Raw genomic sequence first — 25357 nt, forward strand, 5'->3', positions numbered from 1 at the left:
TTTGACAACCCTGTTCTAAAGCATATTGAAAAACAATTGGTGAAGATTTCTTTTCATTTTTTTTTCCCCTCAATGTTTTTTTTTTTCCCCCAATACATTTGTCTTCAAAAAAAATGACAACTTTCTTACAATATTACAACTTCACTCTTGCGTAACAATTTTTTTTCCCCCTTTTCTTAAAATGGTAACATTTCGAATCTAAAAATGGTGACATTTTTTTTCCAAATTGGAAAAAATACAATTGATACGGATGATATCATAATCAAGTAGCCAATCTGCATGGTATTGCTTCCTGCAGTCCAGAGTACTTGGACCGAGATGAGTTAGGGTTTGAGTCTTCAAAATGTGACTTATCTGATTTTCGAAAAACAGAAACCATGGGGCATTGAGCCAAGATTTAAAAAGTTCAGTTCAGGGCTGCCAATTGACAATGGAATCAGATTTCTGAAAGATATTATTCACAGCCGTTGCACCACTATATAAAAAGGCTTCCGTGTTCGAAGGTCAAGCACAAGTGGACGAACACCAAAAGGACAGCTGGGCTTATAACATCCACTAGAACTCTTAAGGAAGTCTTTTTTTTCCTTTCTTCTACTTGGGGTAAGTTGACAGTTGAATGGTTCAGAGTGCTGCAAATTATTGTACATGAATGCAAATGAAACTACGGACTGTACTGTATATAGCGTCACAAATGATGTCAATGAATCCATCAATATAATTGGAGGTTATGCGGGTACGTTATCGGAAAAAAAGGGACAGTCGGCTCGATTCCAAACGTCATTTATTTCTATATAGGGTTGTTATTGAAATGATGGGGGGGGAAAAAAAAATTGCATTTCAAATAATATGTATGTACCGTAAAGGCTGAAACCTATCTGTATTTACATTTTGAATAAGTGTAAACGGTTTGTAAGGATCCAGACTTTTTCTGAAGATGAACATTTCTGTTCTGTATTTGTTTTCTGGGGGGGATTTTCTTTATTCATTGAGATTTGTTTTTAGGTAACGTTTAAGAATGTTTTGAGAGCCTTGTGAGATTCTTTCAAGACTAATTCCTTGAAAACGTTTTTGTCAGTTCTTGTTTTTGTAATAAAATCTGCTTTTGAGCTGGAGTTTTTCAAGATTTGGAATATTTAAGTATTGTGATGAATATTTTTGACACTTCAAGATTGAGAGCGTATTAAACTGGGGATTTTTTTTTCCCCCAAATTTTAAGTTTTCTTTAAGGCATTTTTTGATTGTATATTTCAGCAAATCATGAAAATCTTTAGAGAAAAATGTTTTGAGCATTTTTTTAAAAGAATTGTCTGAATAGTTCCACTAAACCCACCGAATATTTTTCGGCTTACGAAATTCCGTTCCTCTGCAGATAACGTGAGTGGAATTTCGTTGTAAGTTGGATTTCATCATTAAAGTCAGAATTGACGTCAACATACTTTGTATAATAAACAAATACATTGAAGTAAACAAATAAGAGGCTGGACTCACCATTACTGCTGAGAGGTAGATGGAGAAGAAGAAGGGGAGGCTGCGCTTAGCTATTGCGAAGGAATCTGGTCGTCAATCCAGAACGTTGGTAGCCTCTCCATCTGGGCAAGATCAAACATCATCATCCTTCACATGCACTAAAATACGTGCTTTTTCTTTAATAACTGTCGCCACGGTGAACAGACTGAAGCCCAGATCTTTACTGATGTTCGTCGGTGGCTGTCCTTTCTCCGGATCTTGAGCTTCGTTTCCTTGGTAATGGATTTTCTTTTGGCTCCAGAAGCATTGCTAAAAGACACGGCTCTCTCCTTTGGGGCCGTAATGTCTAAAAACGTGGACGAGAAATATGAAAACACTCCAGGCGCACAAACACGGACAAGCACTACGCACAGTGGCTAGACAAAATGGCGGACGGGCGTTGTGAAGTCGAAACGTTTTAAATCGAGACTGTTTTAACCTGTGTTCTGCAGGCGCAAGAGGGGATGTTATGGGTGCTGGGACTATTACAGTCCTTCTGGGTGAGTACTTAAACAAGGCAGTATTCTGCAGCAAATGGATGACTTCAGACATATATCCCGTGATTTTCAAACCGTAGCGACCATGGCATTGGGCATGGCAGCGGGTAAAAATGTACTGATAACTGATGATGGACCAACCGTCAATGTGCTTCTCGTGATGACCTTGGACGAAGCTTTTGTGGAAGAGCTCAACAATCGGAGCAGTGAACGCCACAAAACTCTTGAAGCGCAAGTGGTATCAATGGTGCGTACAATTTGCTACAACAGGGCAAGAAACCCATTTTCTGACTACTTATTCTTCTTACAGAGTGATTTCATCTACATCAAAGAGTGTAGAACTAATTTCATTGAAACTTCCTTCATTGGATTTAGGTAATATTTTCTTGGATGATTCCATATATTGAACATTTCAAATAATTCCCTTTTTTTGTTTCCTTTTAAAGTGAAGAATTGGGAAACACGCAAGCGGAAGTGGCACTCAAGTTCAGAAATATGTCGTCCAAGCAAGTACCGAAAGACGATGAAGTTGTGAACATATTGGTACAAGTTGTGAATAGCACAAGCAGCCCTTTCAAATTCACCGTTGTTCCAGAATCAGTTCGAGTAATTTGTAAGTGAAGACTTCGAAAATTCCACCACGTCACGTGAGGTCTCGAGCAACGCAACTAACAACTTCATTTGTGCTCCATTTGCGATTTTCAGCACGTGAAGAATCAACAACCTGTGGACCGATAACAACTTTGGTCACGACAATTCCCTTACCAGTTGTGTCTCTTGAAGTCAGTCTGATGGAACCTTTTGTGGAAGAGTTGAACAATCGCAGCAGTAAACAATTTCAAGAACTTGAACAACAAGTTGTATCAATGGTGGGTACAGATTTCAGTGATTGCATTTTCATTATGGAGTGAGGGTTTCTATCCATCCGGAAGTTTTTCTCAGCAAATATGGGTATGGGTCACAAGGCGGCAACTGAAGGAGGGAAACGCAGACCTCTGTGTCTCCAGCAGGCTCCCTTGGGTATACCATGGGAATACCGACGTACTTCCAGAAAAGCAATGAGCCAAGATCTTTCCAGAGTGTAGCTCCTACGATAATGTTGGCACTCATACCCATGAGTCACATGAAGCTGGTTATTCTTGAACAGCTGACTTCCCTCACACAAAAATGAAACAAAAATTAATCTTCTTCCAGTGAGACTTCATCTTCTTTCAAGCATTTGGTTCCCTTTTCTGTAGCACAACTGTTGTTAGATTCAAGTAAGTTTTGAAATATTTGAGATCCATCCCTCAAATCGCATGATCATCATCTTTTCCTTTCGGCTTGTCCCGTGAGGGGTCACCATCGTGTCATCTTTTTCGAGGAGTGTCTGTTGAAGCCACTGTGGAGGAACCTTTTCTGTTGAAGAATTGCAGCGGTGAACAATTCAAAGAACTTGAAACGCAAGTGGTATCAAAAGTGCGTCAAGAATTTTGTTCTTACGATTTCAAGGAGGAACTTTGTTTTTGCTAGTCATGGACGTTGGACTCTCCTGAGGCTGGCTTCTGGGACACATTCTGTATCTTCACAGCAGAATGTCTGGGTGCAGCCATTCGATAAAGGGTACCCTGTTTGAGCACTCTTCCTTAACATCTAAAGCAGGCTGATGTGGCTTGACTTGTACTTGCGGTAAGTTGACTTGTCAAGATTCCCACGGTATACTTCCCAAGTGATGTGTTCCAGGCATGTCCAACTGGTAGAAGGCCTCAGGGCTAGGGTCCTCTCAGTTGTGCTGGAGACAGGGAAGTTCACATCTTTAGAATGCAGCCCCTGTCGCCCACACCCTGAAATATACACAAAAGTGAATGGAAGGGCAATTTCACATGATATTGAGGGAATGCAACAAATTCTCTCGTCTCGCTAAATTCTAAATTAACTCAACTTTGAATCTTACAGTTTGACTCAATCTTGCAAGAATTTGGAAGAGTTTTCATCCGCACCGTTGTTCTTGGATTTAGGTAACGTCAAATACAGGTGCCTAAAATTTTCTACTGGCCCATGAATTCAAATCTGTCATCAATTTCACTTTAAGCCCACAAACAGGAAGCACAAAAGTGGAGGTGGACCTGGAGTTCAACAGTTCGGGACCGACTGATCAAATCCCAAGTGATGATGTGGTCCTGGAGATATTAGTACAAGCTTTGAATCGTTCCAACAACAATTTCATCCTATCGGTTGATCCAAAGTCAGTTGCACTCATTTGTAAGTAAAGACTCATTTCATCATTCCCAAATTACCTTCAGTGAACATCAATGCAAAGTTTTTTGACTGATGACGATTTGAATTACAATTCAACTCCAACTCATGAACCAACCACCACCCATGCCCATGCAGCTCAAGAGTCAACCAGCACCCATCTCCCTGATGTAGTAACAACAATTGCTGCGACAACAGAAGCTGCAAATACATCTGAACCCGTAAGCACAACCAGAAGTGCCACAACTACTGGAGCAGCAACCACGACCAGAAGCACAACAATGACAGCAGGTCCCACAACAACCACAGGAGTGACAGCTACCGGAATGGGAACAACAGCTGGAGCAGCAACAACAATCAGAGGTGCCACAACAACTGGAGCAGCAACCACAACCAGAGCCACAACAATAACAGCAGGAGCCACAGCAATCAGAGTAGAGACAACAACTGGAGGAGCAAACTTAACCGGAGGCACAACGATTACAGCAAGTGCCACAACAACAGGAGGTGTGACAACAGAAGCTGTGACAACAAGAGAAGCTGCAACTACAACCGGAGCCAGAACAACAACTGGAGGTGCAACAACAATCAGAGGTGCCACAACAACTGGAGCAGCAACCATTACCAGAGGCACAACAATGACAGCAGAAGCCACAGCAATCGGAGAAGAGAAAACAACTGGAGGACCAACCACAACCAGAGGCACAACAATTATAGCAAGTGCCACAACAACAGGAGGTGAGACAACAGAAGCTGCAAATACAACTGAACCCATGAGCACAACCAGAAGTGCCACAACTACTGGAGGAGCAAGCACAACCAGAGACACAATAATGACAGCAGGACCCACAGCAATCGGAGAAGGGACAGCAAATGGAGACACAACAGGAGGTACAACAATTACAGCAGATGCCTCAACAACAGGAGGTTTTACAACAAGGGAAGCTGGAACTACAACCAGAGCCACAACAACAAGAGATGAAACAACAATCAGAGGTGCCACAACAACAGGAGCAGCAATAGCTGGAGATGCAACAAGGAGAGGAGGTGCGACAACAGAAGCTGCAACAACAACTGAACCCACAAGCACAATCAGAGCTGCCACAAATACTGGAGCAGCAACCACTACCAGAGGAACAACAAAAACAACTGGTCCCACAACAACCGCTGGTGTGACATCTACCGGAATAGAGACAAAAACTGGAGTAGCGACCACAACCAGAGCCACAACAATGACGGCAGAAGCCACAGATATCGAAGTAGCGACAACAACTGGAGGAGCAACCACAACCGGAGGCACAACAATTACAGTACGTGCCACAACAACAGGAGCTGCGACAACAAGAGAAGCTGCAACTACAACCGGAGCCACAACAACAACAACTGGAGGTGGAATAACAGTCAGAGGTGCCACAACAACTGGAGCAGCAACCATTACCAGAGGCACAACAATGACAGCAGGTCCCACAACAACTGCAGGTGTGCACAGAGTAGAGACAACAACTGGAGTATCAACAACAACCGGAGACAGAACAAGAACAGGAGGTGCGACAACAAGAGAAGCTGCAACCACAACCGGACCCACAACAACAACTCGAGGGCCAACAACAATCAGAGGTTCCACAACAACTGGAGCACCAACCACAACCGGAGCCACAACAATGACAGCGGAAGCCATAGCAATTGGAGTAGAGACAACAACTGGAGGAGCAATCATAACAGAAGGCACAACAATTGCAGCAGATGCCACAACAACAGGAGGTGCCACAACAGGAGAAGCTGCAATTACAACCGGAGCCACAACAACAACTGGAGGTCCAACAATAACCGGAGGCACAACAAGGACAGGAGGTGCAACAACAACAGAAGCTGCAACTAGAACTGAACCCACAACAACAATTAGAGGTGCCACAACTACTGAAGCAGCAACCACTACAAGAGGCACAACAAGGACAGGAGGTGCAACAACAACAGAAGCTGCAACTACAACTGAACCCACAACAACAATTAGAGGTGCCACAACTACTGAAGCAGCAACCACTACAAGAGGCACAACAATGACACCAGGTACCACAATAACCGCATTTATGACAGCAACCGGAGTGGAGACAACTAGAGAACCAACACTGATCAGAGACACAACAATGACTAGAGGTGCGACGACAACAGAGGTTGAAACTACAACCACAGCCACAACAACTGGAGGTGCAAAAACAATCAGAGGTGCCACAACTGGAGCAGCAACAACAACCAGAGGCACAACAATCAGAATGGAGACAATAAACAAAGTTGCAACAACAACTGCAGGTGCTCCAACAACTGGAGGTGCCACAGCAACGGGAGGCACCACAAAATTCGCAGGTGTGCCGACGACTGTTGGCGCGAAAACGACAGCAGCCGGCACAATGGCCGGGGCTCAAACATCAATCGGAGGGGTGACAATGACTCAAGATCCCACGGCAACTGAAGGTGCCACAACAACCGAAGGCTCTACAATAGCCAAAGGTGCCACAACACCGGAAGATGTGACTACAACTGGAGCTGCCACAACAACTGGAGGTGTGACAACCACCAGAGCTCTGACAACAACCAGGGGTGGGACAACAATAGGAGTACCAATAACAACCAAAGGCGCAACAACAGCCAGAGTTTCGACAACAACCAGAGGCATGACAACAACTGGAATAGGAGCAACAATTGGAGGTTCAAACACAACAGAATGCTCAACAACGACTGTAGTAGCAACAACAACAACCGCAGTTGTGACAACAACTGGCGAAACAGCAGTAAATGAAACCACATCCCCAACTACAGCAACTATGACCACCGCAACCCTCGCACCCCCTCCGGTGGTTGTTGTTGTTGTTGTTGTTGTTGTTGTGGCAGTAGTGGTGGAACCATACGTACCAGAACTGGCAGACTCAAGCAGTCCACAATTCATTGCCCTCGCTCAAAGAATCTTCACAGTGGTGAGTATAATGTCTGTTGGGCGTTTGATTCTCTAGTGTAACTGGAGGTAACGTTTGTTTTCTTGACACAGTACGACATGATTTACAGGAGATACACAACCTACAGTCGCTGTATCGTCACAGGCTTCAGGTAACATCGCCATTGAGATGACGCAGATGTCGTCGTGAAACAATGTCAGTTATACATTGCTAACGCAGCCCTGCAGGGGACGAGACGCGAATGGAAGACGTTAGGGCAAAAGTGGACATCGAGTTTGACAACACCACAACGCCAGGAGAAACAATTCCCAGCGCAGAGGAAGTGGCCGCAACGTTACGAGAGGAACTGGCCAACCCCTACAACACATTCAGCCTCACCATTGACAAAGATTCCATAGAAGGCTGTGGTAAGCTACAATACATCCCGTCCGCAAACACTTCTGAACTCGTCTGCTAAATGTCGCCCGATTGATGCTTTCAGTGAAAAACACGGCAACCGTTGCACCGACCACCGCCGAGGCGCCTACAACGCCCGAGGCGCTTACAACGCGCCGGGTGACGTTCCGATCGGCGGGGGAGCAGTTCACCGCAGACCTGTTGAATTCATCTTCCGCAGGATTTATCAGTCGAGCCTCCATTATCGGGATAACGGTAAATCTTTTGAAAATGAAAGATTGACAGCTCAGAAGTGATGAAAATGCCAATCCTGCTTTCTCTCTCGTCGTATTTCGTCGCGTTACGACTTTCTTCTTTGCTCGTGTTGCCGCAGCTTGAACCTCGCTACAGAATCGCATTCACGTCGTTCCGCACATTGACGGTGGTTTCGTTCAGGTCAGTTGTCGTTTCAGGCACCGACGACGACGACGACGACGGTAATACACATGAATATCATTGAGTCTTTTCCATTTGCCAGTAATGTCTGCGTCATTAACAACATGGACCTGGGGTTCGTGTCCAGCGCTGTGCCCAACAGCAGCGCCATCGCGAACGTTTTGGTGGAGGCCGCGCCCTTCATCACGGCCTTCAACATCGACATCTCGTTCATTTTTGTGGACGGCGCCCGTGAGTTTTTCAAAAATTGATATCCAAAATGGGTCCGGGGTTCCCGTTGGGGTTTATTCAATCAATGACTTGACTTGCATTTACTTTATTTTGATTTCTTTTTTGTAGAAATTTCAAGTGGAGCGAGCCACAAAATGAGCCTCATCAGTGCATCCTGCCTGGTGGTGTTGTCATGGTTACTGGCAAACCAGGAATAATTCATTCATTCATCTGAGGCTGAATATGCCAATATATCGCATGAACCTTTTTTTGGAATATCATGATACATGACTTGAATTTATCAATTTTTATTTAATTTGCACTTTTCTTGTCAAATGACATTTTCATAGTCGGCGGTGTAATATTTGGGAACGTTCAAATGAAAATATGATGACCTCACTGTCCAACAATGGCTACATTATTCTTGGAAAATTGTTGATTGTAAAATTGCATCACAGTTATAAAATAATATACATAGCTGACTAAAGCTTCTTTGTTGCATTAACACCTTGACAATCTGATATCATGCTAAATTATGACCTTGTGCTTGTATTGTTTTGATGACAATAAAAACAAGGTTGCATTTCAGCACCCGTGTTGGTTTCCTTTCACCTTCCAACTATTGGCAGTTGATATATACAAGCCGATTGTTTTTGAAACACACGAGCCCGCGGATTGCGAGTGAACCGGTATAACTTGCAGAAAACAAAATAAAACACGTCAAGGGCAGAACCGTCCGCCTTTTTTAATATTATTTAAGATGGCACAGATAGTGATCCAGTCGAATCTGATTTCGGGTGACATTCGTCTCGATTTTATTGCAACGTTCCAGGTGACTGAAGTCCAACTTTTTCCTCCGACCTTTCTCAATCTTCCAACTGAATTCCCGGTGGTTTAAGAACTCGCAATCAAGAGACGTTGACATGAAATTGAAACTTGTGACGTGAAAGGTTTTCCTCAATTTTGCAACTTTTTCGGAACAACGAAAATTCATTATCAAAATGATTGAAACAATGATTCAGTCGGCATGATCTTAGATACAGCCTTGCAACTTAATGCTGAACCAGATTTCTTGCACCCCGTCCGTCCCCGCAAAAAAAAAAAAAAAAAAAAAAAGCCAGTCGAAAAACGTTTATTTTTAAGATATGTTAAATGCATTTTTGGCTTTTAACAATAGCGTAAAATTACAGCTTTTTCGCTGGCAATACAAATGGATTCTTGTTGGATTACGTCTTTAAACTCAAAAGAGATTCCATGTTTCAACTTCAAATTGTGACTTTCCATCATTTCTCTTGGAAAAATTATGAGTTCCAATAAAGAAAATACAACGAATACAAGTACCTTCGTGATCCAGTATCCCATTGGGATGGTCGTTCAGCCATCCCGCAAGGACAATTCCGAGTGCAGTGTTTTTCGTCCTCTGAAACATATAGAAAAACAGTTTTTGCTGATTTTTTTTTCATTTCATTCTTAATTATTTTTTGTTAAACTTTTGTTTTGAATAAAACTTTCTTGCAGTATTGCAACTGAATGTAATGAAATAACTTCACTCTCTTCACTTTTTTCCTCTTAAAATGGTAACTTGAGATTTGTTCTGATGAAAAAAAAAGTGATTTTTTTTTTCAAATTGCAGAAAATAATAATTCATCCATCCATTAATTTTCTGAGCCCCTCATCCTCACATGTGTCGCAGGAGTGCTGCAGCCTATTTTGGCTATCTTCAGGCAAGAGGCGGTTTACACCCCGAACTTGTTGCCGACGGGAAATTTAAAATTGATAAAAAAAAATAATAACATCGTAATTACGTATCCAATCTGCATGGTCGAACTTCCTGCAAATCAGAGATTAGTTTCTGTTTCAGTTTTTTTTTTTTTTTTTTTTTTTTAATCTGAACAAATTTTTCTTTTATTTTTTGAATGCGTCATATTAAAAACTTTCTGTCACTCACTCCTATCATCAAATACCCTCAACATCAAAGTCCCATTTTGATTGACAGGCAATCTCAGGGAGTTGTTCAGGAAATTTCAAGGCATCGAGCCAAGATGCTGCCATGACGAGGCCTTCTTATTGTTTGTGGATCAAGATTGACATTGCTAAGAGATGTCTCACGGCCTTTGCGAAACTTTATAAGAAGGCGACGGTGCTCAAAAGGGAAACCACAAAAGGACGACAAGGTCGTGGCATCATCCGCTTGATAAAGAGTCAATTCTTTTTCTTCTGCTTTCGGTAAGTTCAGGCTTTAAGGGACAGTCCGGACCTGATGCGGATAAAACGACTTGCTGGACGACGTATAGCATCACAAATGAAATTGATGAATGCAGAAATATAATGACAGGTTATGTGGCTCGGTTCCAAATATCCATTTGTTTCTATGAACCATTATTATTCAAACGATATTCAATACATTTTGTTTTTAAAAGAATCTGGATGTAGCATGCAAGCTAAAAACTGTATTTATATTTTGAGTCTGTTTTTTTTTCTTCCAAAGATTGTGAATTTTTGTGAAGATGACTTAATTTTGGAGGAAAATGGAAAAAAAAAAATAGGGGTATTGTGTATTCATTTACTGTATTTTAAGATAATGGAAAAAAAAAATCAGGACTGTGTTCCCTGTATTTTTGGGAGGACGCTTTCAAAGATTGAGAATTTGGGATTTTTTTGGTTGCAAATTTTGAGTTTCTTGAAAGCATTGTTGTGTGAATATTTGCGCAATCATGAAAATGTTGAGAGAACGAATGTTTGATCACTTTTGAAAGAGATTTCAAAGCAAACAAAAGAAGTGAGTGAAGAAAATCTTCCACTAAACCAACTGAAAATTCTTTAGACTCGCTACTGTCGGAAGGAAATTTATTCTTTCAATTGTTTTGCAGGCGTTTGCGGGAAGGCTATGGGTGCTGGGACTATTACAGTCCTTCTGGGTGAGTACTTAAACAAGGCAGTATTCTGCAGCAAATGGATGACTTCAGACATATATCCCGTGATTTTCAAACCGTAGCGACCATGGCATTGGGCATGGCAGCGGGTAAAAATGTACTGATAACTGATGATGGACCAACCGTCAATGTGCTTCTCGTGATGACCTTGGACGAAGCTTTTGTGGAAGAGCTCAACAATCGGAGCAGTGAACGCCACAAAACTCTTGAAGCGCAAGTGGTATCAATGGTGCGTACAATTTGCTACAACAGGGCAAGAAACCCATTTTCTGACTACTTATTCTTCTTACAGAGTGATTTCATCTACATCAAAGAGTGTAGAACTAATTTCATTGAAACTTCCTTCATTGGATTTAGGTATATATTTTCTTGGATGATTCCATATATTGAACATTTCAAATAATTCACTTTTTTTGTTTCCTTTTAAAGTGAAGAATTGGGAAACACGCAAGCGGAAGTGGCACTCAACTTCAGAAATATGTCGTCCCAGCAAGTACCGAAAGACGATGAAGTTGTGAACATATTGGTACAAGTTGTGAATAGCACAAGCAGCCCTTTCAAATTCACCGTTGTTCCAGAATCAGTTCGAGTAATTTGTAAGTAAAGGCTTCGGAAATTCCACCACGTCACGCAACTAACAACTTAATTTGTGCTCCATTTGCAATCCAACTTTCAGCACGTGAAGAATCAACAACTCATCGACCGATAACGACGGCAATTCCCTCAACAGTTGTGTCCCTTGGAGCCACACTGGGGGAACCTTTTGTGGAAGAATTGAACAATCGCAGCAGTGAACAATACAAAGAACTGGAAACAAGGGTGGTTTCTCTGGTGGGAACAAGCATTTGAACTCTCTGCATGGACTGATGATTTCACAAAAGACAACTCCTGAACTCTGATTCTTCTTGCAGTGTGACTTCATCTTCTTCCAAGCGTTTGGTTCCATTTTCTTTCGCACCGTTGTCATCCGATTCAGGTAAGATTTCAAGTAGGTCAAAGACGGTCCATCTTGATTTTCAGAACCCACAATTAAAGTTCGGGGTCATGTGGTTTTTGAAGGCCTCAACTGGGAAACACTCAAGTACAAGTGGAACTACAATTCAACGATTCCGTACCCACTGAGCAGATCCCGGAACCAGATGTGGCTGCAGACGTCTTAGTTCAAGCTGTGACGAGTGGAAACAACACTTTCAACATCTCTGTAGATCCAGACTCGATTGTAGTCATTTGTAAGTCGCGACAATTTGTCCACCAGACATACTTTGATAAGGACCATGTTTTGTACACGTTCAACCCTATTTCAACTGAATTCTGCTCTTCCTCAAGATCGAGTCCTCGGGGCTCTTTTGTTAATACCAACCTAATTCTCATGACGATAGACGTGGATCGTTCTGATAATATCATATTAGTTGTACACATCTTAACTTTGAATAGCAGACAAGCCAACTGATCAATTAATTTCCATTTCATCCTCTCAAAAACCAAAAGCATTCACAACCACCCAAGGACCGACATCATCCCTTGGCTTAACAACAACTGCAAGTGACTCAACATCAGCAACAACTCAACAGACAACAACTGGAATCATCTCGGTTCCCTCAACAGTTGTGTCCCTTGGAGCCACACTGGGGGAACCTTTTGTGGAAGAATTGAACAATCGCAGCAGTGAACAATACAAAGAACTGGAAACAAGGGTGGTTTCTCTGGTGGGAACAAGCATTTGAACTCTCTGCATGGACTGATGATTTCACAAAAGACAACTCCTGAACTCTGATTCTTCTTGCAGTGTGACTTCATCTTCTTCCAAGCGTTTGGTTCCATTTTCTTTCGCACCGTTGTCATCCGATTCAGGTAAGATTTCAAGTAGGTCAAAGACGGTCCATCTTGATTTTAAGAACCCAAAATTAAGGTTCGGGGTCATGTGGTTTTTGAAGGCCTCAACTGGGAAACACTCAAGTACAAGTGGAACTACAATTCAACGATTCCGTACCCACTGAGCAGATCCCGGAACCAGATGTGGCTGCAGACGTCTTAGTTCAAGCTGTGACGAGTGGAAACAACACTTTCAACATCTCTGTAGATCCAGACTCGATTGTAGTCATTTGTAAGTCGCGACAATTTGTCCACCAGACATACTTTGATAAGGACCATGTTTTGTACACGTTCAACCCTATTTCAACTGAATTCTGCTCTTCCTCAAGATCGAGTCCTTGGGGCTCTTTTGTTAATACCCAACCTAATTCTCATGACGATAGACGTGGATCGTTCTGATAATATCATATTAGTTGTACACATCTGAACTTTGAATAGCAGACAAGCCAACAGATCAATTAATTTCCATTTCATCCTCTCAAAAACCAAAAGCATTCACAACCACCCAAGGACCGACATCATCCCTTGGCTTAACAACAACTGCAAGTGACTCAACATCAGCAACAACTCAACAGGCAACAACTGGAATCATCTCGGTTCCCTCAACAGTTGTGTCCCTTGGAGCCACACTGGGGGAACCTTTTGTGGAAGAATTCAACAATCGCAGCAGTGAACAATACAAAGAACTGGAAACAAGGGTGGTTTCTCTGGTGGGAACAAGCATTTGAACTCTCTGCATGGACTGATGATTTCACAAAAGACAACTCCTGAACTCTGATTCTTCTTGCAGTGTGACTTCATCTTCTTCCAAGCGTTTGGTTCCATTTTCTTTCGCACCGTTGTCATCCGATTCAGGTAAGATTTCAAGTAGGTCAAAGACGGTCCATCTTGATTTTCAGAACCCACAATTAAGGTTTGGGGTCATCTGGTTTTTGAAGGCCTCAACTGGGAAACACTCAAGTACAAGTGGAACTACAATTCAACGATTCCGTACCCACTGAGCAGATCCCGGAACCAGATGTGGCTGCAGACGTCTTAGTTCAAGCTGTGACGAGTGGAAACAACACTTTCAACATCTCTGTAGATCCAGACTCGATTGTAGTCATTTGTAAGTCGCGACAATTTGTCCACCAGACATACTTTGATAAGGACCATGTTTTGTACACGTTCAACCCTATTTCAACTGAATTCTGCTCTTCCTCAAGATCGAGTCCTCGGGGCTCTTTTGTTAATACCCAACCTAATTCTCATGACGATAGACGTGGATCGTTCTGATAATATCATATTAGTTGTACACATCTTAACTTTGAATTGCAGACAAGCCAACTGATCAATTAATTTCCATTTCATCCTCTCAAAAACCAAAAGCATTCACAACCACCCAAGGACCGACATCATCCCTTGGCTTAACAACAACTGCAAGTGACTCAACATCAGCAACAACTCAACAGGCAACAACTGGAATCATCTCGGTTCCCTCAACAGTTGTGTCCCTTGGAGCCACACTGGGGGAACCTTTTGTGGAAGAATTGAACAATCGCAGCAGTGAACAATACAAAGAACTGGAAACAAGGGTGGTTTCTCTGGTGGGAACAAGCATTTGAACTCTCTGCTTGGACTGATGATTTCACAAAAGACAACTCCTGAACTCTGATTCTTCTTGCAGTGTGACTTCATCTTCTTCCAAGCGTTTGGTTCCATTTTCTTTCGCACCGTTGTCATCCGATTCAGGTAAGATTTCAAGTCGGTCAAAGACTGTCCATCTTGATTTTCAGAACCCACAATTATGGTTCGGGGTCATCTGGTTTTTGAAGGCCTCAACTGGGAAGCACTCAAGTACAAGTGGAACTACAATTCAACGATTCCGTACCCACTGAGCAGATCCCGGAACCAGATGTGGCTGCAGACGTCTTAGTTCAAGCTGTGACGAGTGGAAACAACACTTTCAACATCTCTGTAGATCCAGACTCGATTGTAGTCATTTGTAAGTCGCGACAATTTGTCCACCAGACATACTTTGATAAGGACCATGTTTTGTACACGTTCAACCCTATTTCAACTGAATTCTGCTCTTCCTCAAGATCGAGTCCTCGGGGCTCTTTTGTTAATACCAAACCTAATTCTCATGACGATAGACGTGGATCGTTCTGATAATATCATATTAGTTGTACACATCTTAACTTTGAATAGCAGACAAGCCAACTGATCAATTAATTTCCATTTCATCCTCTCAAAAACCAAAAGCATTCACAACCACCCAAGGACCGACATCATCCCTTGGCTTAACAACAACTGCAAGTGACTCAACATCAGCAACAACTCAACAGACAACAACTGGAATCATCTCGGTTCCCTCAACAGTTGTGTCCCTTGGAGCCACACTGGGGGAACCTTTTGTGGAAGAATTGAACAATCGCAGCAGTGAACAATACAAAGAACTGGAAACAAGGGTGGTTTCTCTGGTGGGAACAAGCATTTGAACTCTCTGCATGGACTGATGATTTCACAAAAGACAACTCCTGAACTCTGATTCTTCTTGCAGTGTGACTTCATCTTCTTCCAAGCGTTTGGTTCCATTTTCTTTCGCACCGTTGTCATCCGATTCAGGTAAGATTTCAAGTAGGTCAAAGACGGTCCATCTTGATTTTAAGAACCCAAAATTAAGGTTCGGGGTCATGTGGTTTTTGAAGGCCTCAACTGGGAAACACTCAAGTACAAGTGGAACTACAATTCAACGATTCCGTACCCACTGAGCAGATCCCGGAACCAGATGTGGCTGCAGACGTCTTAGTTCAAGCTGTGACGAGTGGAAACAACACTTTCAACATCTCTGTAGATCCAGACTCGATTGTAGTCATTTGTAAGTCGCGACAATTTGTCCACCAGACATACTTTGATAAGGACCATGTTTTGTACACGTTCAACCCTATTTCAACTGAATTCTGCTCTTCCTCAAGATCGAGTCCTTGGGGCTCTTTTGTTAATACCAACCTAATTCTCATGACGATAGACGTGGATCGTTCTGATAATATCATATTAGTTGTACACATCTGAACTTTGAATAGCAGACAAGCCAACAGATCAATTAATTTCCATTTCATCCTCTCAAAAACCAAAAGCATTCACAACCACCCAAGGACCGACATCATCCCTTGGCTTAACAACAACTGCAAGTGACTCAACATCAGCAACAACTCAACAGGCAACAACTGGAATCATCTCGGTTCCCTCAACAGTTGTGTCCCTTGGAGCCACACTGGGGGAACCTTTTGTGGAAGAATTGAACAATCGCAGCAGTGAACAATACAAAGAACTGGAAACAAGGGTGGTTTCTCTGGTGGGAACAAGCATTTGAACTCTCTGCATGGACTGATGATTTCACAAAAGACAACTCCTGAACTCTGATTCTTCTTGCAGTGTGACTTCATCTTCTTCCAAGCGTTTGGTTCCATTTTCTTTCGCACCGTTGTCATCCGATTCAGGTAAGATTTCAAGTGGGTCAAAGACGGTCAATTTTGATTTTCAGAACCCACAATTAAGGTTCGGGGTCATCTGGTTTTTGAAGGCCTCAACTGGGAAACACTCAAGTACAAGTGGAACTACAATTCAACGATTCCGTACCCACTGAGCAGATCCCGGAACCAGATGTGGCTGCAGACGTCTTAGTTCAAGCTGTGACGAGTGGAAACAACACTTTCAACATCTCTGTAGATCCAGACTCGATTGTAGTCATTTGTAAGTCGCGACAATTTGTCCACCAGACATACTTTGATAAGGACCATGTTTTGTACACGTTCAACCCTATTTCAACTGAATTCTGCTCTTCCTCAAGATCGAGTCCTCGGGGCTCTTTTGTTAATACCCAACCTAATTCTCATGACGATAGACGTGGATCGTTCTGAAAATATCATATTAGTTGTACACATCTGAACTTTGAATAGCAGACAAGCCAAGAGATCAATTAATTTCCATTTCATCCTCTCAAAAACCAAAAGCATTCACAACCACCCAAGGACCGACATCATCCCTTGGCTTAACAACAACTGCAAGTGACTCAACATCAGCAACAACTCAACAGGCAACAACTGGAATCATCTCGGTTCCCTCAACAGTTGTGTCCCTTGGAGCCACACTGGGGGAACCTTTTGTGGAAGAATTGAACAATCGCAGCAGTGAACAATACAAAGAACTGGAAACAAGGGTGGTTTCTCTGGTGGGAACAAGCATTTGAAGTCTCTGCTTGGACTGATGATTTCACAAAAGACAACTCCTGAACTCTGATTCTTCTTGCAGTGTGACTTCATCTTCTTCCAAGCGTTTGGTTCCATTTTCTTTCGCACCGTTGTCATCCGATTCAGGTAAGATTTCAAGTAGGTCAAAGACGGTCCATCTTGATTTTCAGAACCCACAATTAAGGTTCGGGGTCATCTGGTTTTTGAAGGCCTCAACTGGGAAACACTCAAGTACAAGTGGAACTACAATTCAACGATTCCGTACCCACTGAGCAGATCCCGGAACCAGATGTGGCTGCAGACGTCTTAGTTCAAGCTGTGACGAGTGGAAACAACACTTTCAACATCTCTGTAGATCCAGACTCGATTGTAGTCATTTGTAAGTCGCGACAATTTGTCCACCAGACATACTTTGATAAGGACCATGTTTTGTACACGTTCAACCCTATTTCAACTGAATTCTGCTCTTCCTCAAGATCGAGTCCTCGGGGCTCTTTTGTTAATACCCAACCCAATTCTCATGACGATAGACGTGGATCGTTCTGAAAATATCATATTAGTTGTACACATCTGAACTTTGAATAGCAGACAAGCCAACAGATCAATTAATTTCCATTTCATCCTCTCAAAAACCAAAAGCATTCACAACCACCCAAGGACCGACATCATCCCTTGGCTTAACAACAACTGCAAGTGACTCAACATCAGCAACAACTCAACAGACAACAACTGGAATCATCTCGGTTCCCTCAACAGTTGTGTCCCTTGGAGCCACACTGGGGGAACCTTTTGTGGAAGAATTGAACAATCGCAGCAGTGAACAATACAAAGAACTGGAAACAAGGGTGGTTTCTCTGGTGGGAACAAGCATTTGAAGTCTCTGCATGGACTGATGATTTCACAAAAGACAACTCCTGAACTCTGATTCTTCTTGCAGTGTGACTTCATCTTCTTCCAAGCGTTTGGTTCCATTTTCTTTCGCACCGTTGTCATCCGATTCAGGTAAGATTTCAAGTAGGTCAAAGACGGTCCATCTTGATTTTAAGAACCCAAAATTAAGTTTTGGGGTCATCTGGTTTTTGAAGGCCTCAACTGGGAAACACTCAAGTACAAGTGGAACTACAATTCAACGATTCCGTACCCACTGAGCAGATCCCGGAACCAGATGTGGCTGCAGACGTCTTAGTTCAAGCTGTGACTAGTGGAAACAACACTTTCAACATCTCTGTAGATCCAGACTCGATTGTAGTCATTTGTAAGTCGCGACAATTTGTCCACCAGACATACTTTGATAAGGACCATGTTTTGTACACGTTCAACCCTATTTCAACTGAATTCTGCTCTTCCTCAAGATCGAGTCCTCGGGGCTCTTTTGTTAATACCCAACCTAATTCTCATGACGATAGACGTGGATCGTTCTGATAATATCATATTAGTTGTACACATCTTAACTTTGAATAGCAGACAAGCCAACTGATCAATTAATTTCCATTTCATCCTCTCAAAAACCAAAAGCATTCACAACCACCCAAGGACCGACATCATCCCTTGGCTTAACAACAACTGCAAGTGACTCAACATCAGCAACAACTCAACAGGCAACAACTGGAATCATCTCGGTTCCCTCAACAGTTGTGTCCCTTGGAGCCACACTGGGGGAACCTTTTGTGGAAGAATTGAACAATCGCAGCAGTGAACAATACAAAGAACTGGAAACAAGGGTGGTTTCTCTGGTGGGAACAAGCATTTGAACTCTCTGCTTGGACTGATGATTTCACAAAAGACAACTCCTGAACTCTGATTCTTCTTGCAGTGTGACTTCATCTTCTTCCAAGCGTTTGGTTCCATTTTCTTTCGCACCGTTGTCATCCGATTCAGGTAAGATTTCAAGTAGGTCAAAGACGGTCCATTTTGATTTTCAGAACCCACAATTAAGGTTCGGGGTCATCTGGTTTTTGAAGGCCTCAACTAGGAAGCACTCAAGTACAAGTGGAACTACAATTCAACGATTCCGTACCCACTGAGCAGATCCCGGAACCAGATGTGGCTGCAGACGTCTTAGTTCAAGCTGTGACGAGTGGAAACAACACTTTCAACATCTCTGTAGATCCAGACTCGATTGTAGTCATTTGTAAGTCGCGACAATTTGTCCACCAGACATACTTTGATAAGGACCATGTTTTGTACACGTTCAACCCTATTTCAACTGAATTCTGCTCTTCCTCAAGATCGAGTCCTCGGGGCTCTTTTGTTAATACCCAACCCAATTCTCATGACGATAGACGTGGATCGTTCTGATAATATCATATTAGTTGTACACATCTTAACTTTGAATTGCAGACAAGCCAACTGATCAATTAATTTCCATTTCATCCTCTCAAAAACCAAAAGCATTCACAACCACCCAAGGACCGACATCATCCCTTGGCTTAACAACAACTGCAAGTGACTCAACATCAGCAACACACTCAACAGGCAACAACTGGAATCATCTCGGTTCCCTCAACAGTTGTGTCCCTTGGAGCCACACTGGGGGAACCTTTTGTGGAAGAATTGAACAATCGCAGCAGTGAACAATACAAAGAACTGGAAACAAGGGTGGTTTCTCTGGTGGGAACAAGCATTTGAAGTCTCTGCTTGGACTGATGATTTCACAAAAGACAACTCCTGAACTCTGATTCTTCTTGCAGTGTGACTTCATCTTCTTCCAAGCGTTTGGTTCCATTTTCTTTCGCACCGTTGTCATCCGATTCAGGTAAGATTTCAAGTAGGTCAAAGACGGTCCATCTTGATTTTCAGAACCCACAATTAAGGTTCGGGGTCATCTGGTTTTTGAAGGCCTCAACTGGGAAACACTCAAGTACAAGTGGAACTACAATTCAACGATTCCGTACCCACTGAGCAGATCCCGGAACCAGATGTGGCTGCAGACGTCTTAGTTCAAGCTGTGACGAGTGGAAACAACACTTTCAACATCTCTGTAGATCCAGACTCGATTGTAGTCATTTGTAAGTCGCGACAATTTGTCCACCAGACATACTTTGATAAGGACCATGTTTTGTACACGTTCAACCCTATTTCAACTGAATTCTGCTCTTCCTCAAGATCGAGTCCTCGGGGCTCTTTTGTTAATACCCAACCCAATTCTCATGACGATAGACGTGGATCGTTCTGATAATATCATATTAGTTGTACACATCTTAACTTTGAATTGCAGACAAGCCAACTGATCAATTAATTTCCATTTCATCCTCTCAAAAACCAAAAGCATTCACAACCACCCAAGGACCGACATCATCCCTTGGCTTAACAACAACTGCAAGTGACTCAACATCAGCAACAACTCAACAGGCAACAACTGGAATCATCTCGGTTCCCTCAACAGTTGTGTCCCTTGGAGCCACACTGGGGGAACCTTTTGTGGAAGAATTGAACAATCGCAGCAGTGAACACAAACAAAGAACTGGAAACAAGGGTGGTTTCTCTGGTGGGAACAAGCATTTGAACTCTCTGCTTGGACTGATGATTTCACAAAAGACAACTCCTGAACTCTGATTCTTCTTGCAGTGTGACTTCATCTTCTTCCAAGCGTTTGGTTCCATTTTCTTTCGCACCGTTGTCATCCGATTCAGGTAAGATTTCAAGTCGGTCAATGACTGTCCATCTTGATTTTAAGAACCCAAAAAATTAAGTTGGGGTCATCTGGTTTTTGAAGGCCTCAACTGGGAAACACTCAAGTACAAGTGGAACTACAATTCAACGATTCCGTACCCACTGAGCAGATCCCGGAACCAGATGTCGCTGTAGACGTCTTAGTTCAAGCTGTGACGAGTGGAAACAACACTTTCAACATCTCTGTAGATCCAGACTCGATTGTAGTCATTTGTAAGTCGCGACAATTGTCCACCAGACATACTTTGATAAGGACCATGTTTTGTACACGTTCAACCCTATTTCAACTGAATTCTGCTCTTCCTCAAGATCGAGTCCTCGGGGCTCTTTTGTTAATACCCAACCTAATTCTCATGACGATAGACGTGGATCGTTCTGATAATATCATATTAGTTGTACACATCTGAACTTTGAATAGCAGACAAGCCAACTGATCAATTAATTTCCATTTCATCCTTTCAAAAACCAAAAGCATTCACAACCACCCAAGGACCGACATCATCCCTTGGCTTAACAACAACTGCAAGTGACTCATCATCAGCAACAACTCAACAGGCAACAACTCAACAGACAACAACTGGAATCATCTCAGTTCCCTCAACAGTTGTGTCTGTTGAAGCCACGCTGGAGGAACCGTTTGTGAATGAATTGAACGATCGCACTAGTGAAGAATACAAACAACTTGAATCGCAAGTGATATTATTGGTGCGTGAAGAATTTTATTTTTCAATTTTACGCAAAAACTGTCTGACTTGGCTTCTGTTTCAGAGGTTTGTATGTGTATAGCCACAATGTCCAGGCCCAACCAAAGTTTCGAGGGTGCCCAGTTTAGCTCCTTTTAATTTACATTTCGAGGAAGCTGAGGTAGTCTGGCCAACTCGTAAGGATGCCTGTGGTACCCCTCTGTGGCATTGTCCTCCAGACATGTCCAACTGGGCGAAGCCCTTGGGGCTTGAGTCCTCTCAGTTGAGGCAGAGGCAAGGAAGTCAATACCTCCATGCTTCGGCTCCAGTGCCTGATGTGTAGTACATCAGAAACTGGATTTACGGATAGACAGTTTCGTGTGATATTGCGCAAATGCAACCGTTTTCTTTCATCACATACCTTTATGTTAACTCACCTTTGATTCTCCTTTCAGTGTAACTCGATCCTCTTGCAAGAATTTGGAACCATTTTCATCCGCACCATTGTTATTGGATTTAGGTAATCTAAAAACAATAATAAAGGAAGTCAATTCAATTTTCTCTCCAATCTAAACAATTTCCTATTTAATTTGTAGTCCACAAAAGGGGAACACACAAGTGGAAATGGACCTCGAGTTCAACAACTCAGTACCGATTGATCAAATCCCAGAAGCTGATGTGGTCGTGGGGACACTGGCAGAAGCTGTAAATCGTACCAACAACGATTTCCCCATCACTATTGACCCAGACTCAATTGCAGTTATTTGTAAGTGGAGATTCTGGAATACGTTATTTTTTGTTAGCATCAATTTCACATCATTTATAAACTAATACTTCCTTTTGTTTTCAATTTAGCTGAAGATTCAACAACAACTGTGCCATCTCCAACAACAAACAGGCCTATATCAACTCATCAACTCATAACTAACACTAACCCAACTGCACAATCAGAGACAACAGTTCAGACAACTGTAGAAACATCGGCTACCACATCATCAATTGTTGAACCGACATCTGCAGCAACAAGTGCAGAGGCAACCACTGCTCAGGCAACAACTGCAGTGATGACCCCTGTTGAAACTACAGTTGGAGGCACAACCGCACAATCAGAGACAACAGTTCAGACAACTGTAGAAACATCGGCTACCACATCATCAATTGTTGAACCGACATCTGCAGCAACAAGTGCAGAGGCAACCACTGCTCAGGCAACAACTGCAGTGATGACCCCTGTTGAAACCACAGTTGGAGGCACAACCGCACAATCACAGACAACAGTTCAGACAACTGTAGAAACATCGGCTCCTACGTCATCAATTGTTGAAGTCACATCTGCAGGAACAAGTGCAGAGCCAACCACTGCTCAGGCAACAACTGCAGTGATGACCCCTGTTGAAACTACAGTTGGAGGCACAACCGCACAATCAGAGACAACAGTTCAGACAACTGTAGAAACATCTGGCTCCTACATCATCAATTGTTGAACCGACATCTGCAGCAACAAGTGCAGAGGCAACCACTGCTCAGGCAACAACTGCATTTATGACCCCTGTTGAAACTACAGTTGGAGGCACAACCGCACAATCAGAGACAACAGTTCAGACAACTGTAGAAACATCTGCTCCTACATCATCAATTGTTGAACCGACATCTGCAGCAACAAGTGCAGAGGCAACCACTGCTCAGGCAACAACTGCAGTGATGACCCCTGTTGAAACTACAGTTGGAGGCACAACCGCACAATCAGAGACAACAGTTCAGACAACTGTAGAAACATCGGCTCCTACATCATCAATTGTTGAACCGACATCTGCAGCAACAAGTCCAGAGGCAACCACTGCTCAGGCAACAACTGCAGTGATGACCCCTGTTGAAACTACAGTTGGAGGCACAACCGCACAATCAGAAACAACAGTTCAGACAACTGTAGAAACATCGGCTACCACATCATCAATTGTTGAACCGACATCTGCAGCAACAAGTCCAGAGGCAACCACTGCTCAGGCAACATCTGCAGTGATGACCCCTGTTGAAACTACAGTTGGAGGCACAACCGCACAATCAGAAACAACAGTTCAGACAACTGTAGAAACATCGGCTCCTACATCATCAATTGTTGAACCGACATCTGCAGCAACAAGTGCAGAGGCAACCACTGCTCAGGCAACATCTGCAGTGATGACCCCTGTTGAAACTACAGTTGGAGGCACAACCGCACAATCAGAGACAACAGTTCAGACAACTGTAGAAACATCGGCTCCTACATCATCAATTGTTGAACCGACATCTGCAGCAACAAGTGCAGAGGCAACCACTGCTCAGGCAACATCTGCAGTGATGACCCCTGTTGAAACTACAGTTGGAGGCACAACCGCACAATCAGAGACAACAGTTCAGACAACTGTAGAAACATCGGCTCCTACATCATCAATTGTTGAACCGACATCTGCAGCAACAAGTGCAGAGGCAACCACTGCTCAGGCAACAACTGCAGTGATGACCCCTGTTGAAACTACAGTTGGAGGCACAACCGCACAATCAGAGACAACAGTTCAGACAACTGTAGAAACATCGGCTCCCACATCATCAATTGTTGAAGCGACATCTGCAGCAACAAGTGCAGAGGCAACCACTGCTCAGGCAACATCTGCAGTGATGACCCCTGTTGAAACTACAGTTGGAGGCACAACCGCACAATCAGAAACAACAGTTCAGACAACTGTAGAAACATCGGCTCCTACATCATCAATTGTTGAACCGACATCTGCAGCAACAAGTGCAGAGGCAACCACTGCTCAGGCAACATCTGCAGTGATGACCCCTGTTGAAACTACAGTTGGAGGCACAACCGCACAATCAGAGACAACAGTTCAGACAACTGTAGAAACATCGGCTACCACATCATCAATTGTTGAAGTCACATCTGCACCAACAAGTGCAGAGACAACCACTGCTCAGGCAACAACTGCAGTGATGACCCCTGTTGAAACTACAGTTGGAGGCACAACCGCACAATCAGAAACAACAGTTCAGACAACTGTAGAAACATCGGCTCCTACATCATCAATTGTTGAACCGACATCTGCAGCAACAAGTGCAGAGCCAACCACTGCTCAGGCAACATCTGCAGTGATGACCCCTGTTGAAACTACAGTTGGAGGCACAACCGCACAATCAGAGACAACAGTTCAGACAACTGTAGAAACATCGGCTACCACATCATCAATTGTTGAACCGACATCTGCAGCAACAAGTGCAGAGGCAACCACTGCTCAGGCAACAACTGCAGTGATGACCCCTGTTGAAACTACAGTTGGAGGCACAACCGCACAATCAGAGACAACAGTTCAGACAACTGTAGAAACATCGGCTCCTACATCATCAATTGTTGAACCGACATCTGCAGCAACAAGTGCAGAGGCAACCACTGCTCAGGCAACAACTGCATTTATGACCCCTGTTGAAACTACAGTTGGAGGCACAACCACAGAATCAGGGACAACAGTTCAGACAACTGTAGAAACATCGGCTACCACATCATCAATTGTTGAACCGACATCTGCAGCAACAAGTGCAGAGGCAACCACTGCTCAGGCAACATCTGCAGTGATGACCCCTGTTGAAACTACAGTTGGAGGCACAACCGCACAATTAGAGACAACAGTTCAGACAACTGTAGAAACATCGGCTACCACATCATCAATTGTTGAACCGACATCTGCAGCAACAAGTGCAGAG

At 43.1% G+C, this 25357-nt stretch overlaps 1 protein-coding gene across 1 annotated transcript; it reads right to left on the reverse strand.

The window, feature by feature from the left end:
* Positions 1–5657: 5657 nt before the first annotated feature.
* On the reverse strand, positions 5658–7286 carry LOC133494951 (keratin-associated protein 5-4). The gene is made up of 2 exons (XM_061809259.1): positions 7282–7286; positions 5658–6653 (listed from the first exon to the last, which is right to left on the reverse strand). The coding sequence occupies exons 1-2, from the start codon at positions 7284–7286 to the stop codon at positions 5750–5752; spliced, it is 909 nt and encodes a 302-aa protein (XP_061665243.1). The 3' UTR covers positions 5658–5749.
* Between the last annotated feature and the right edge of the window lie 18071 nt (positions 7287–25357).

This window comes from Syngnathoides biaculeatus, chromosome 21, assembly GCF_019802595.1.
Source record: "Syngnathoides biaculeatus isolate LvHL_M chromosome 21, ASM1980259v1, whole genome shotgun sequence".
Classification (NCBI taxonomy): domain Eukaryota; kingdom Metazoa; phylum Chordata; class Actinopteri; order Syngnathiformes; family Syngnathidae; genus Syngnathoides; species Syngnathoides biaculeatus.